General features: G+C 33.5%; 1 protein-coding gene across 12 annotated transcripts in view; it reads left to right on the top strand.

Annotated features, from left to right (window-relative positions):
• Positions 1-17,471, top strand: part of EHBP1 (EH domain binding protein 1) — a 385,114-nt gene that overhangs the window by 328,511 nt on the left and 39,132 nt on the right. For 9 of the 12 annotated variants that reach the window (XM_055400514.2, XM_055400518.2, XM_055400515.2 and 6 more), the window contains 5 exons: positions 4,032-4,139; positions 7,152-7,276; positions 9,635-9,773; positions 9,942-10,048; positions 12,686-12,809. In XM_055400514.2, coding sequence (XP_055256489.1) covers positions 4,032-4,139; positions 7,152-7,276; positions 9,635-9,773; positions 9,942-10,048; positions 12,686-12,809 — 603 coding nt within the window. The remainder of the gene's footprint in view (positions 1-4,031; positions 4,140-7,151; positions 7,277-9,634; positions 9,774-9,941; positions 10,049-12,685; positions 12,810-17,471) is intronic. The other 3 variants (XM_055400517.2, XM_055400516.2, XM_088841319.1) reach the window with 1 other exon arrangement.

The following is a 17,471-nucleotide window of genomic DNA, read 5'->3' as shown; positions in this document are numbered from 1 at the left end:
TTTCAAATGGATAAATGAAAATTTAAAAATTTTATCCATGAGACTGTATGCCTGCATTATCCTTATTTCAGTTATGTTAAATAAATTTGTCTAAATTTGTTCAACCAAAATAAAATCTTACAGGCCTTCAGTAATTTTTATTTCAGCTTTCATTAATAATATATGTATTGTTTTCTATAATTTGTTTGATTTTTACAGGATAACTTTACAAGTTGTAAATTTTACAGGGGGCCTTCAGTGAGAATTTTTAAATCATGATGCAAATGAGTTATCTTATTCTGAATTTTTTTTTTTCTGGAAAGAAACAGTTTCATGTAAACGTAGGTGTTCTCTAAACTACCATTTTCTGTAAATATGTTTTTAACAGTAGCCTCAACTTCTTTTGTTTTTCAAGTGCAGATATTCTTTTTTTTTACTGTTACCTTTTATTCAGACTTTTCATTCAATTTATTTATAAATGATAATTCTTATAAGACTGGACTTATTTCTGTGTTATTAATCACACAGTTGGGGGTCCCCATTTTGCTTATTGTGCTATCCAGTGTCAGTTGGAATGCATTGTCTCATTCCAGTGTATGTATAGTCTCTTTCTACTTTTTCCTACATACAGGCCATACTTGCAAACCACCTTCTATTGTGTATTGTATCTCTAGTTTACTTTATACCACACTTACCTAGTGGGTTTTAAATGGCTAGCCTTAAAGATATATATAATCTTATATATATCATATATTTAATATATAATATTTTAAGCACACACAGACACACATGTACTTTAGTTCTGCTAAAATTCATTTAGAGTATTTCGATAGGTATTAAGAAATGTGTAACAATAACTGTTGAAAAAAATTCAGGTGTTCTTTGTAAAACTGAAGTCAGTGAATGGAAAGAAAGTGGAAATCTATTCTTAAGAAAACCTGAGCATTAGAGGAGATGAAGTTTTACTCTTCCCCTTCCCAAATAGTAATCCTTTTATCTAAGGTTGACAATGCATTTATAAACTTTTGAGTTAGCTCTTCAGCATTACTGGTGAGGGGTAGTATGGGTAGAGATTTCATTTAGCCAGAAAATAAAATGAATGGCACTTGTTTAACATCACACATTATTCTGGCACTGTGTAAAGGAGTGATGACTATCCCACTGCATAACCCCAGGACCTGAAGTACCCATATCCAACCACTGTTCCAGACTTAGCTTCTTTTCATAACAGTGCCATCCTTCTAGTCACTCTGTCTGGAGAGTCAGTGTTGACATCTGTCTCACTCTTCCTCTCATCAGTATCCCTCCCAACTACCCAGTATCCAGTTGGTTTTCAAGTCATATCCATTCCCAATTATTTTATGATAGATTAAGCTCTCCATACTACTTGCCTGGAGGTTATAAGTCTCCAACATGGATTTCCTGCCTCCACCCTTTCTGTTCTAGAGTCCATCATCTTACTCAGCGATCTCGAACGAAGGGTGATGTCACATGGCTAGTATACTCCTGTGTGCAATCCCTGAACCACTTTTTCTTTCACATATGAAGGCATATCAGAACGTAAGCAAGAGTAATATTTTAGGAATAATATTGGAGATACTTTAATTCATAAAATCATAAGCTTCAGTGTTTCTGTAGTAATTATACATATTTCACAACTAATTACCATAACACAGTGTGGTAGAAAGCTGCTTATATAGACTGTTCTCAACTTAAACAACACATTGCCAATCATGTTTGACCAGCAAACCAGTGTCCCTCTGTTCCTACCAAGTAAAATCTTTTTACCTTTTAAGTCTTACTTCCCATTATTTGACTTTAAGTATGCTTGAGCCAAATGGGACTTTACACCATTCTTTGAACATAATCTACACTTGCCTGCTCTCATGCCAGTAAAACTCTTCCCTCAATTGTACTTTTTGAAATTCTGTACATTTCTGAAGACTCAATTTAAAGGTTAGTGCTTCCAAAAAATAATTCCTTGTGCTACTGGAAAAAGAATAATCTTTTTATCCTTTGAATTTGCTCTGTATCTTATTTTTACTTCATAACACTTAACTGTCCTACATGGTATTATAGTCATTTGTATGTATAACTTTTGGTCCCTGGGTTGGATGATCCCCTGGAGAAGGGATAGACTACCCACTCCAGTATTCCTTGGGCTTCTCTGGTGGCTCAGATGGTAAAGAATCTGCCCACAATATGGGAGACCTGTGTTCAGTCCCTGGGTTGGGAAGATCCCCTGGAGAAGGGAATGGCTACCCAGTCCAGTATTCTTGCCTGGATAATTCCCAGGACAGAGGAGCCTGGCAGGCTACAATCCATAGGGTCGCATGACTGAGTGACTTTCACTTATATATTGGAATAAATGTCTTAATAAAACTTGATTTAAAACTTGGTATCTCTTCAACATCTAGCAGTGTTTTGTAAATTGCAGTTTCAGTATACAATAGAAGTTTCTTGAATAAGTAATGAATGAATGTTTAATTTTGTGCTTTCACTCTAGATTAATTATGGACAGTAGAAATCAATAGAGGCTGGTTGGAAGAACAAAATACCATACTCTAAAATCTATTGATAGTAAACTCTCTGATAGGAGGAAGTGTTCTGAACACTTCTTGGTACTCAGGAAATATTTGTTCATTCATTTCCCTTTACTACAGAATTATTTATAGAAGAATTTTTGAGAACAATGAAGATGATGGTGCCGACTTTTATGAAATGAGTCAAATAGTTGTACTAAGCACAGTTGATTAGAAAAGCTCTCTCAACTAATTGTACTTAAATAATATAGCCAAGTATAATACCTTAATGATTTGAAAGCATTTAGCAACATTTTCCCTTGGGGGCATTTCTCATTCTTTTTCTCTCTGTTGTATTCTTCTGAATGGCTTCCATTAGCAAGTCTTCAATAAATGTAAACTATTATTATTAATATTAATGCTCACAGTAAATATTTACTTGGGAAGCCCAAAATCAAACACACTCTGTACAGGGAAAAGGATAAATATTGAAGGTTTAAGCCAAAGTTATAGAATTTAAAATTTCTCAATTGCAATAACCTTTGGAACATTTCATTATTAATAAAAGTTGCCCTATGAAAAATAAACTGTAGAATAGTAGGGATATTCTTCAACTCCCAGGGCTAGAGAGATATTTCTCCAAAAGGTACATTGCCTGTCAGTAGCAGAATTTAAAGCTTAGCTTCTAATATACAAATCTACTGCTATGCCTTTTTAAATAGACAATATTGAAAATTACTTAACCAACTTACCATTAGGATTTAAAAAGGAAAAATATGTAATATAAGTCTTTTAAAAAGATATCATTAATTAATTATGACCTAATACATTTTGCTAAATGTATAAAAAAATAGTATAAGGCTACCTCATTCCCATGTACTTAATTTTGAATAATAACCGTGTTTTCCCAGCTTTATGTCTTTCACGATATACTGTCTTAATTGTTTCTGAACTTTCTTTTGCATAAAGGTACTGTCTATTCTCATCTCAATGTTTGTTCTTAATTTGTCTATAATGCTTTCGATCATATTTCATTAATAGTACAAAAGGATTTAAGTCTTCATGCAGATAATTTAAAAATAGCTACAAGTTTATAAAGAATGATTTTTTTAATATATTTATTTCTAGTAAAGGATAAAATGTGAAATTTAGAAATATTATTTGGTGACTTTTTTATTTGATGACTTTTATCGAACCAACTTTATTTTTATTTACTGTCATTAGAAATTAGCAGGAGATTACATTTTAAAATATAGGGATTCAGTGAGCTCAATAATTCAGAGACAGCGTGTGGCAAATTGTCAAAATCTTTGCATCTGCTTTGATGTGACAATTCATCTTTGACATGGAAATGTAAAATATAAATGTTAACCCAATAATGAAAAGTTGACTTAAAACTGATTTCTTAACTTGCTTGTCTGTGTCAGACCTGAATTTGAACTGTCATTAAAATACTGATTTTTCTTTCCTATATAAAATAGAAATAATATACTAATAATATACTAACATTATTGCTACATGTTCCTACAGATGAAAATGATAATGTTGAGATAAATACTAACGAGGAGATTCCTGAAGGCTTTGTTGTAGGAGGTGGAGATGAACTTACTAATTTAGAAAGTGACCTTGATACTCCCGGTAATTTCAAATTATAAATACTTTGTGTCCTGCTGCATGGCAAACTCTTCTGTTATATTTTTATTGTTATCTCACCAATAATGATAGTAAATTCTTTTGATAGTTTTATTACATCTTATGACTTTACAAATCATTTAGCTAACTCCACCTTCCATCAATTTTATATTATTATTTTGTTTTAGGCTTAATGTTAAAATTAGCAATAATATTGAAATGGCAAATTTTAGTTTTTCTCTTATTACTAAGATTCACTTCGGTATTTTATGGGACAATTTGTATACATTCTGTGATTGGTTCCCTTCTCAGCCTAAATATTTTGTTGTGATGTTCTAAGATATAGATGAAACATATGGAATGCTTCAAATTGTAATCTAAACCATGGAACAGATTTCCTGATTTGGTTTGAAATTGGTAGTCTTAGTAGGAATATTATTTTGTAAATTTTGTGCTTACTTTAAGTATTTAAATATTACTACTAATAAATTATTTTATACATGCTTAATGATTACAGTAAAACTCTTTGAAAACTGCTTATATAGATTACAATTAATCACCTATTGTATATCAATAGATATCATAGCAGTAATCACATTTGCAGTTGAACTTCTGAGTTCTTGTATAAAATATAAAGATAATTGCTTGTGGTTTAATAGATGAGTGTTCCATATGCATTACCTTTGTAAGTCAGCAGCAGGTAGCTTTGTAAACATGAGGGGTTCCATAAATGCTTCTTAAATTGAATTCTTATAGTAGTAAAATGTCTTTGCCAATTACAGGTAAGAAAGTGAAATCCCTAATGTTTGTCTTTTCCTGTGAAAAGCTACAGGAAGAGAGAGACTCTTTTCTTCCCAGCCATGGCATGTCCCTGCAATGCTAACCTGCTTTGTTTCTTCCCTGTTTGAAATCATGCTGTTATTTCTGCAAAAAACAGTCAACCAGTGTCTTCCTAACTATGGAGAGCAGCCCCCCCGCCAAAAAAAATCTGTGTCTCTTGTCAGTAGTTCCTTCATGGCTTAGTATTAAATAATACTTTACTAGATACAGGGCAATATAATTGTTCAAGTCCAGGAGAATGCTGATATTTAAGGAAATTTTAAAAAATTTTAACCCAAAATTAGGACTGCTTTTACTTTTTTCGGTTTAAAATACCTACTCACCCTCTCACCACAGCCACCATCAAAGTCTTTCAGAAATCAGTATCATCTTTTTACTGCTGAGGGCACCCATTAGTTCAGAATTAAAGCCTTAACATTCGATTCATGGAAGTATAAAATCAGTGACAATCAGTGGTACATATTTCCTGATTTAATAGTAGATTATGAAGACAGGAGAAATTAACCCTTTTTTGGATAAGGTAAGGAGAATTTTTTAGCTTTAGTTATAGCAACTTTGTGAGATATTTTAGTGTATTTAAAGGCTGACTAATATTAAGGCCTAACAGGCTTGACTCTTATCCTTTTTAAAAACACTCTTCCTACTTTTTTGTATACCAAAAAAGAAAACACATCTCAGTCTTCCTGTTTTTTGGAGTTAACTAATACATTGTTTACAGTTCTCAAGCATGCCAAGTGTTGGCATGTACATAGGACAGATTTCCAATTCAGACTATGGTTTATTTCATGGCAATAAGAAATAGGAATGAAAAAAAAAGAAATAGGAATGCAAACTGGAATCTGAAAACACGTAGCATACATTATGATTTTTATCCTTGCTTTATTTTTCCCAAAATTCTTTTTTTATATGTATATAAAAGTCATAATGTTTTAATAATAAATTGTTTAATCTTTATCTTGATTTGACCATAGTTCATCAGATATTGTTTTAAAAAGAAGCCTGGCAATATAAACTGACCAATTTGCATGAAAGTAATGATAATAGCATTTATTAAGAGACTTATAATTAGAAAACTTATTAATCTTTATGAAAAATATCATTCACCAAATGGTCAGCATGTCTTTTATAATCATTTTATTAAAGAGTTGCTTTGAGTGAATTTTTTAAATGGAATTGTTTCCATTTGCTTCTGAACTATTTTATTAAAGACTAATTTACTTGCTAAAAATAATTTGAAATTATTTATTTTTAAAGTTATAGCCATTTTTTATTTTAAATTTCTATCTATATTTCATATGTTGCAAAATATGATAATCTTTATTTCTGCCCTCTAATTAGAAGTTATTTGTGAACATATACCCTTTTTCAATGCTGGGTATATATGTACACACATAAACATTGGATTCTAACAGTCTATACCTGACTGTGTCTAAGATCATGTTCCGAGCATAATATGGCATTTTATTTCTAAATTTAATATACTAGAAGAATTGAAATTACAAAATAATTTAGAATCAAATGCATTACCTCTTTTAAATACCCACTTTGTAATACCTTCTTTTATTATGTACAACCTATAAAGTTGCTAATAAATATATGCATTAAATATGGGCTGAGGTTTTAAGGTAAGCATAGCTGCTGTTAACCATAGAATAACTAAATGGTCTTTAGGCATGTTGACTATATTCTTTATGGGGACTGACTTTGGGGGAAAGCACATATATATGCTAAGAGACTAGATTTTATTTATTCCCACCACAAAAAAGAAATGATAATTTTGTGACATGATAGAAGTGTTGACTAATGCTGTGATGGTAATTATATTGCAATATATGAATATATCAAATCAACACATTTTACACCTTAAACTTACACAATGTTATATATCAGTTATATATCAATTTTTGAAAAAGGGATAGTCAATATCCCTAAAAACTACTTAGTTATACTATAGTTACAATATAATAATTATAGTTATATAGTATGTAATGCTGTTTACAGTAGATATATAGATGCAGAATTCTGCATATGTCTGGTTTTATATGTTATTTCACAACTCTAATGTCCTTCTCTCTCGGTTTTAAAATATAGTAATATTTTTATGATGTCTTTTAAATTGATAGCTACACATCTAAATGTAGCTCACACAGTTATTCATAATATTTACATATTTAACAGAACAAGACACTAAGTTGGCAGACTTGAAGCTGAAGAAACTCCTGGACACTCAGCCACAGGTGGCAAATTCACTTTCCAGCACTGCTCAGAAAGCTGTTAATGAAAGTTCAGAGCAAGACATTAAGGTAAATCTTACTTAAAATATTGGACTTGGTATCTGTGTATTCGAATTTCCACTGGTACTTTATAATCCTAAAGTCAGTTTCTTACCAAATTCTTCACATTAAAATTAAGATATAAGAATTTTTATTAAATAGCTGATAAATTGAATGTCAGTGTGATAATCAGTATGCATATACTGTTTTTCAGAGAAACTACTACTTTAAGTTGATATGTAAGTAAAAGCTATTCTTGACTTCTATATGCATCTTTATTTTGCTAATGAGAATATTGTTGAGAATTCTAGCATATTCTGTCATCTGCAGCTCTGACCTGTTAAGATGAATTAATATCTGAAGATGGTATGTGATTGAATATAAATTTTGAAGATACTTGCATGTGCTTTGTGCCCATATAAATCTTTCCTTGTGTAATATTTTAGCCAGAATGACACATTGTAAGATGATGATGATGATTTGTAGTATTTATATTATCCCCTCTCAAGCTTTCCCCCCCTTTTCCTTGCACTGTATCATTAATATTTCTCTAGCTTTAGGGCACTTCTAGTCTTGTATAACTTTTCACCCACCTGCGGACTGTGGGGACTGCCCTGCTGACTGAAAGGATTTCCTTTCCCTGACACAGAGATGCTTTGAAGTCCCAAAACAATGACTTTCATTGCTTTTCCCTTATACTGTCGGTTTCTATAAATTGGTGATGAAAGTGTGTGGCAGCACCAGAGGACTTTTGGTCTCTATCTTTGAACAAAAGGAAGCCTGGATCAGTTCTGATTTTTTGCGTTCAATTTAGCTTTCTGCACTGGATTTAATGCAGAATGAAGCTGGCCTAAGAATAATACAATGGATTGAAAAGGCTAACTGAATTAGTGGGTTTAGAGGAATACATTTGTAAAGTGGCAGAAGTCCCTAGTCATAAAAAGGTTTCTTAAGATGGGATTTGCTAGCTAATCACACTGATATTTTAGCATGTTGCCAGGCCTCAAAAAATTTAGCTGTGTTTGTTTATTTTGGTAAAGACTTGAGTTTTACACTATTGGGCAGTTATTATGACACAAAAGTAGAACACACACTTTTCTTAAACAAAAGCCATAATTGTTTCTATCCTAGCTACATAGGTAGTGTATTATAAGCATGATACTAATGATAAATATGTAACTTAAAAAAATGAAACAGATATTTTCATTCTTAAGGTTTAATTATCTGAATAGATGCAGTTGGTTTTGCTTTCCAAAAAGCCCTTAAATGTAGTTATTTTCAAACTTATTCCAACAAAAGGTGTGCTTTAAACAGCTTGTCTTTGTATGGATCTTTTTAGTTAAGATTTTTTTAAATGATGCTTATAAAGAACATATTTTCCCTTGAAGCTTTCAGCATTGATTTGGGTTTTATTTTTTTTAATAAAATGCAGTTTACACATTTATAAATGAGGCATTTTGTGTTTGTGGAAAAGGATAAACTGTTACCTTCCCTTGAGGATTCTGTATCCCAGGCCTCCTTGAGGCTAGAGAATAGGCCATTGGAGGACTCCCTCATTACTGATTGTCTCAATGCAGAGGAAGGGCAAAGTCTTGGTAGCTTTTGATAACCAGTTTCAGCATTCAGCAGGCTTAGCTATTAGTCATGCATCTTAGCCTTTCCCTATTTACTTTCAAAACACTTAATAAAAATAATAAAAGATTAGGTATAAAATGAAATATTTGTTTGGTACACAGCACCTCGGTATCTGCAGCTTCCACACACTGCAGTGGTTCAGTCTTCTGGGATATTTCTTGTTGATAGAACCATTTGAATTTGTTACCAGTATTAACATAGGAAGCTCTGGAAAAGATAATTGTAGTTTCCTTAGCTGTAAAGGGCTTACTTACAAATCTGGCTTTGGAAAGTTATAGCTGATGAAATGCAGTTCAGTGGGGTAGTATTATAATCCTACCTTTTAGCCTTCATCCAGCATTAGTGGTTTATCTCAATGGGCATAAAATTAGAAACTAGTTCTTCTTGTCATACAAGTCTGTGGAACTGTACAAACCAATGGGGCAGAATAGTGAGGCTGTGGGGTGGGTGCGGGTAGACAGAGGCAATGTGGTATTTAAATGATACATATCATCAGGAGAAGACAGGGAGGTTTACAGTATCTAATGAATCAAAGTTATCAAGAATGATTCTCTATTTAAACCGTGTCTCCCAAAGGTTTTGGGTACAGGCATCAGACCTTGCAGTTGAGCTATTTAGAACTCTTTACAATCCTTTTTTCTTTCAATGTACTTCTAAATTGACATTATCTTAAATCAGTAAAAGTTGTTTACTAATGTATAATCTCACACTTATAAGATCAGGACTCTCTTAACACATTTGTTTTACTTTTAGAATGTCACAGAGGATCTCAGGACTGAGCGATTACAAAAAGCAACAGAACGGTTTAGAAATCCTGTTGTGTTCAGCAAGGATGCTACAGTCAGAAAGACTCAACTTCAGTCTTTCAGTCAATATGTTGAGAACAGACCAGGTAAGAACACTTTTTTAGATGTTTTCCCATCATACAGTTTAACAGTATTTAGCTGTGTGTGTGTGTATATGTGTATATATATATATATGCTGATAATGTAAATCTACATTTTAATACACAGCTATCAAGCTTTATAATAATTTTACATGTCTTTCCCTTTTTTTTAAGAGATGAAAAGGCAGAGATCAATACAGGAAGATACAAAGAAAGGAAATGAGGAGAAAGCAGCGATAACTGAAACTCAGAGGAAGCCATCAGAAGATGAAGTGCTTAATGTATATTAATTTTTTGTGTGGTTTCATGATTGCTGATAATTCCAAACTGTATGTGGAAATAGTGCCTTTATTTGTTAAAATGAGATGTTAGGTTTTTTAAGATGTCAATCTCCAGTGCATTCAAAGCAGAGTGAGAGGGGTGCACTGTTGAATTAGTCTGCAGTGTGGTGATAATTGTCAGATAAAAAAAAATGAATTTTTCAGAGTTCCACAGCCCCAGCTTCCTTGAGACATTTCCATCAGGGCACTTCCCATAAAGAGATTCCAGTATTGATCTACCAGGAGGATTTTAATTATTACAATAGCAGATACCGCAGAGCTGCAGTTAGAGGGAAGAGTCACATGAGACCTGCTAGAATTTCTCAGCCAACCCATTTTGTTGGCTTGGGTTAATGGGTGTTCAACCTTTCCATTATCCAGATCAGCCGTGAATTACTAGCTGAATGATGTTTGCATTAATATAATATATATGGTAATTTCTTCACTTAATTAACGGGGAGGTTCAGCTCAGTAGGGGTATGGGCTGATCATGTGTAAAATTGATTTGTGAGGGAAATATTTGATAGACCGCAGGGAGAAAGCTGCTTTTGATGGACAGCTGCGGGACAGAAGCAGGAAGAACAAGTTTTAACTTGAATTTTTGTCTGGAAGCGTTGCTCTCTTTAATGGTGCTACTTTTAAAAATTATTATTATCTCCAGTTTGTGTAAATATTTTCACTGTTTTTACTGTTAAAATTGTTTTTGTTGGATTTTAAAACCCTTGCAAATGTACTGAGAGTTACAAACTATATTTTAGAGCTCTAAAAACATCTTATTTTTAGGTTCTCATCCTAGTTATTTCACTGAAAGAATGTCTTGATACATAGAAGAGGTACCTCGTATATCATGATGAAATATTTAGTATAATTTATAAGTTACAGAATATTTGAGTATACTGTATACTCCCACTAAGTAAATCTGGCTATAACCTTAATGACTATTTTTAACTGAACTGGTGAGTAGAAGCAGTGAAGTTTATGTATTACTTATCACTTCTGTTTTCTTATACCTTTATTACTCTTACTGTGTTTTTTCCCTCTGGATGGGATTGAGAAAAAAAAAGTCCATTTTGAAAATGCTGTGGTCTCTGGCAGATAGATACAGAAAGCATCCCCCGAATTTTAAAATTACCATTAGCATTTATTCTGTTCTTATAATTTTTGCTTTATTTCATATTGAGCTGAGAGAATATCCACTTTGTATGAATCTTTAAAAAATACAGTGACTTATTTGATCAGTCTATCCTGAGACATGATTTATCAGTTTCATGATTTTTAAAAAATATTTCAGCTTTCAGTTTGTCAACTACCATAATCAGTTTAACAATAAGCTGGTTTAAATTGAGTTCATATTTACTAGTTCCAAAGATAAATAAGTTGTTCATGTGGTTAGACAGGTTTGTTGATTATGAGACTTCCAAAATATCCTCATAATAACATAATTCTTGATGTAGTTTCTTCTTTAAGGAGTAACGAAAGATAATTCCTCATGGCTTCTTAGAGATTAATATGCTCCTAGGTAGGGAAGGGATTTGACAGAGGAAGGTTGGTCACATTTATTTCTCTGAATAAATGTTATAAGTGCTGATAGTAGTAGTGGCAGTGGTGAGGGTAATCATTTACGCAGTTCTTTAGTGTTTGTCAACTACTTAGGAAACTTACCCCTAGAAATGTCACAAGATAAACATTCTAAAGGGAGCTGTAATTAATCGGTTTGGTACTGTACCACAAATAACCCTGGCCCTAATGATTTAAATTTGTAATATGAAAATAAAAATTAAGGTTTACTGGTACGTTATAATAGAACTGCTACTTCAAATAGAACTTCTAAGGATAATTTTTTTTTAACATGCATGGTTATAAAAAGTGAAATTTCAGATTACAGTCCAAATTTGGTTACGTGGAAGATTAACCAAATCAGTGTACTGGTAGCATTAGATCTGGTGTAGCAAGGTTTGAAACCACCTGTCAAGTTAAAATTCGCAGCTATAATAATTAGTAATACATCAACACAATGACATGTTAAAGTACAGAAGTCAGCTGGAGGGGAGACTGGAGGTATTAGAAACTTCTCTTTCATTAAAAAAAATATTTTAAAAAGTATAGTCAATATGAAAAGAAGAAATGTATCTTTTTTATTTTATATTTCTATAAGAACAAATCTGATCTTTTTCCGGATAAATTCTTTAAGAATCAGTTCCTTAGCTAAACTCCATTTTTGTATATCATGCTTTTGAAATAAGGATGTCATAATTGTTTGTTTTGACAGCCACTAAGGGGAAAATTATCTGTCTTTGTCCATGCTTAATAACTGACTCAACTCTAAGGAGAAATTTTCCTTACTTAGTGTTTACTTTTTAAATCTGGGTGTTAAATTATAATACTAAACAGCTGAGGTTTTCTCTATTTACAAAAGTTTTTCTATATATAATACATATAAAAATGTTTTGAATCACAGGGTGTCGATTTTTGGTACTAAGGGTGATACTAAAGGCATATTTGGTTCTCTAGGTAAGTGCTTTACTAAGTGTTTGTAGAAAGGAAAAAATGCAACTTACAAGTGATTTTTTTTTCCTTCCTGTTTGTTCTCGTTAACAGAAAGGGTTCAAAGACACCAGTCAGTATGTTGTAGGAGAATTGGCAGCACTAGAGAATGAGCAAAAGCAAATTGACACCCGTGCCGCGCTGGTGGAGAAGCGCCTTCGCTATCTCATGGACACAGGTACGGTGCCCAATTACACTGTAAACAGTTTTGGCAAATTGAGCGTTCACAAACTCTTATAGAGTTTTGGAAGTGTGAATCTTTGAAGCCTGAATGTTCAGCAGAACTGCCTTGAAAATAAAAAGGCTGCGATTTGCAGCCACCTCTCTGGGCCCTGGTGATAAGAGTGCCTTCATGGGAAGTGATAACTCGCCCTGATACCGTGTGAGCCAGCACTATTGAACAGTGTGCTCATCCATGCAGAGTTGGAATACACATCTGTGCCTCATTGATATGCCACTGCTTAAAAAAAAAGTAAGATCTTCACTGTTCTACTGATTCATTGGGAAAAAAAAAAGATTTGGCCAACTAAAGCCATGTACTGCATGAAACAGAGCACTATGCATAGGGGACGGCTCCATGGACTAGATCACTGAAATTTGAGAATACTATCTGGTTACTGATGCTCCGCAATTTTTTTCAAGAGAACAGCTTTTTAAAAGTCTGTAATACTTTGTGTCACAGTTGCATTTGAAAGGATTAAGGTATATAAGAAGGTCTGTAAAAATGGTTTAGAGCAGCAAGTTAACTCATAACCAGAGGGTAGATTGGCATTTAATGCTGATTGCCAATGGTGATTGAATAGATCTAAGTGTGCAGTAAGCTACTGGGGCAGAGGGGGGAAACTGTATATGTATTTCTAAGAAGTACATGTGCATATGTTTCTTTAAAAGGCTGCTCCTATAAAGGGGTAAAAATGGGAAATAAATTGAAATCATTCATATCAAATTAAAAGTAAACTATTTTAAGTTAAAAAAATGTCAAAATCTAAGTAGAAAATCTATTCCTCTAATGAATTGCTTCAATTTTATGTTAAATAGATTAGTAAATTACTAGTGGATTAGGATTGGAAAGCTTTCTTGAACTATTTCTTCTCTATCTGCCAAAGATGTATTTACAATTAAAGAACTCCTTCAGAAATAATCATTTATATGGGACATTTGAAAATTGCCTACATTAGTGAAATCAGAACACACTAGAATATGAAGAGACCTTTGGTTTTGTATGACTGGATTGGTTTCCAACTGTCCTTTGGAGACTTTAGGGCTTTTTCATAAAAGAGCCTTGTGTCACAAGAGAAAAGACTAGAAATTCTGTTTCCTTTCCTTCTTTCATGCTTAGAACCTGATTTATTGAGGGTTCTAACCAGAACAGACTCATGTTCTCCTTCCACCCCACATATTACCAGTGAATGTAGTGGCCCTCGTCCCAACTAAAAATCATTTATTATCTGAAACACGTCATGGACTACAGACTGACTCTAGAATCTCTTCAGGGATTTATATTCCATGCTACACAGGACAGAATCTGGTCTAGACTGAATCTGCTAAACTTGATTCCCCAGCTTAATAAGCTACAAGAATTCTCCTGGATTGTATCAAACCTCCTCCAGCTCAAATAATGGTCACCAAATTTGCCTAAAGCCTAGTTGGCATCTGAATTAAAGGGTAAGGTGTTAGAAAGGGAAAGCATATATTTATCCTTTTATTTTTGGAGGTTCCAGTGCTTCCAACTTTTCATTTATTATAGAAGTTAGCACCTTTCTCTGATATGTTAGAGTTTTCATTTACTTTCTGAATCTCAGCCTGAGAATTAAACAGAGCAGATAGTAATCATATACTTCACATGATAAAACTGAGGCTCAGGTAGGGGAAATGGTTCATATAAGACGGCTTAATTACTAATGGCTGAGTTAGGGCCTGAACCCATTTTTAGATTTTCTAGTTCTTGAGACAGTTCTCTTTTTCTCTCTCTTTTTTAATAGCAAAAAAAAAAAATACTTTATTGGCTATTTCATTTTTTATGTACTTGTGGATACTGACTATATACAGTTTTTAATTTTATTGATTTAAAATTCACATATAAAATAAACCATTTTAAAATGTACAATTCTGTACCATCTAGTACATTCACAGTGTTGTGCAATCACTGCCACTATTTCCAGAGTTTTTCATCACCCTAAACAGAAACTGTGCTTATTAATTCTTCACTTCCTCCTCTCAGTCCCCTGGGACTCACTAATCTGCTTTCTATTTCTCTGAATTAGTTTTATTCTAGATATTTCATATAAGTGAAATCAAACTATAGTTATCCTTTTGTGTCTGACTTCTTTCAGTTACTATAATATTTTCAAGGTTCAACTATATTGTAATATACCACTACTTTATTCCTTGTTGTGAAAGTCACTCAGTTGTGTCCAACTCTTTGCAACCCCATGGACTATATAGACCATGGAATTCTGCAGGTCAGAATACTGGAGTGGGTAGCCTTTCCCTTCTCCAGGGGATCTTCGAACCCAGGTCTCCCACATCGCAGGCAGATTCTTTACCAGCTGAGCCAGAAAGGAAGCCCAAGAATTCTGGAGTGGGTAGCCGATCCCTTCTCCAGCAGATCTTCCCGACCCAGGAATTGAACCAGGATCTCCTGCATTACAGGAGATTCTTTACCAACTGAGCTATCGGGGAAGCCCTGTTCCTTGTTGTGGTTAAGTAATATTCCATTGTATATATATGCCATATTTTGTATATTCATTCATCCATTGACGGACATTTGGGTTGTTTCCACCTTCTGGCTATGACGAACATGGCCTCAAATCATCTCTTTGAATCTCTTCAGTTTGGGGGGTTATGTACCTAGAATTGGAATTGGTAATTCTCTATTTTTTATTAAGAAACTACTCAATTTTAAAAGGACTATGAAGTTTATTTAGAAGTTGATTTATGGAACTGAGGATACATTTTCCAAAACAAGCACTGTTATAAGCGTCTACAGGCCAGACAAACCCACACAAATCTATTAATTTAAAATATAACTAAAATAATAATAATAATAGTTATTATTAGACCTGAGTCCTAGGTTCCTAGAGCTTGAGCAGCTCTGTGTTTTAAGCACCAACCCCTTTACACTGAAGCTCTTGAATCTTGAGGAGGAGGAGGGTGGGGACTGGTTGGTGGCCCAGACTTCTGTGCATTTTTCCTTACTTTTTGGAAGAAGACTCTAGCAAGAAAGTAGCAAAGGATTGTAAGAGAGATCCTCAGTACTACAACAAGAGGGGGAGATAGCAGGGATGAGAATGGCCATGGCATGGGAAGGGCTGGAAAGATCCCAATATTAATTTAGGGGAGAGGCATCAGTATTAGAGTCAACTCAGCTGTGGGGATTTATACGACTAGTTCCTTCTGAAATAGAGTAATCCTAAATCAGTGATAGTCTGAATATTAAATAACAATAGTATGTGAGACTCTGTGTGTGTGTGTGTGTGTGTGTGTGTATGTGCGCATGTGCGCACGCATTTCTACCATCCTATCTTAGGGTCTATAAAATCCTCATGCAAATGCTAGATAATTTTTTTCCATAAGCAATGTTTTGTGGGTTTTGTTTTTATTTTTATTTTGTAATTGTTGCAGAGGAGGAATTTTTAAATTTCTAGCACTTAAAGTTTATAACAATTAGTTCCTTGGGAACAATAAAGCTTATTAGAAACACACATGTGTTCTAAGCTAATGTTTTATAAGTATAGGGCTAATGAATCTGAACCAGCAATATTGTTAGCTTTGCAAAAATGGAGTTTATAATGGGAATGTTGATGACCCCTTTTACTAAAGTGCTACAGACAGTGTTATTCTAATGAATGGTTTTTCTTTCCCATTCCTAATCTGTTTTCATGTGATGGTTATCAAACTTTCTTACTGTAAGACAGTAGTATTTTAAACTAATAATTTGGGGGTCTTAAATGATAATATTTTATTTATATTTTGAGTGTAAAAATTAAATATTTTGAGGGGAAAATTGCAATAATATTGCATCTTCTGGCTTTCTAGCCTTTTAGCACTGAAAAGTGATCATGATTACCTCCCTAAGTCCCTTGGCCATAAATACTTATTCTTTAGCTTTTTATAGACTAACCACTACAAAAATCTAGCAACTGACCATTTAAAAATATCAAATATACTCAGGGGAAAAAGAATGAAAAGAGATAACCTCAGCCTTTGAGGAATCAAATGTCGTAAATATTAAAGCTGCTTTAAAGCAGGAAATTGGGCCCACAAAAACATAAAAATGAAATTTTAATTTGTTACTAGGAACTCTTATCATTGAGTCTTCAGAATTACCCATTATCTTTACCTAAAGATAACAATCATAGCCAGTATTTATTACATGCTTCTATAAGTCTGGCTTTATGGAAAATGCCTGATGTATGTAACATTATGTTATACACATTATCTCCTTGTCTCTCACAGTGGCCCTATGGGATAGGTTCCATTTAATAACTGGGACTACAAATAATCACATTTTTAGTGAGGAGACTAAGGCTCAGACAAGGAGGTAACTTGCCTTCAAATGGTAGTGCCAGGAGTCAAACCCAATCTGGGGACTCTGGAGCCCAACTTCCAGACACCCACATGACATGGTCTCTGCTTCATCTCTCATCTTGGAGGTTAACTTCCAATTTTCCTTTAGTCTTATTACTAATTCTCTGTACCCTTTTATCACCATTTCCTGATTTATAATTAGCAATTCTGAAGAAACAGATCAATATTCATTTAGCTTATGAAAAAAGTCACTTAACCAACTCATTTGGCCTATCAGAGACCCAGCACACTCGTATACCTCTTAAAATTA

The sequence above is a fragment of the Moschus berezovskii genome, chromosome 11, assembly GCF_049115385.1.
Source record: "Moschus berezovskii isolate FMDL1 chromosome 11, NW_MosBer_1.0, whole genome shotgun sequence".
In the NCBI taxonomy this organism is placed as follows: domain Eukaryota; kingdom Metazoa; phylum Chordata; class Mammalia; order Artiodactyla; family Moschidae; genus Moschus; species Moschus berezovskii.
The sequence above is the reverse complement of the archived record's forward strand: the minus strand, read 5'-3'. Positions and strand labels throughout refer to the sequence as shown.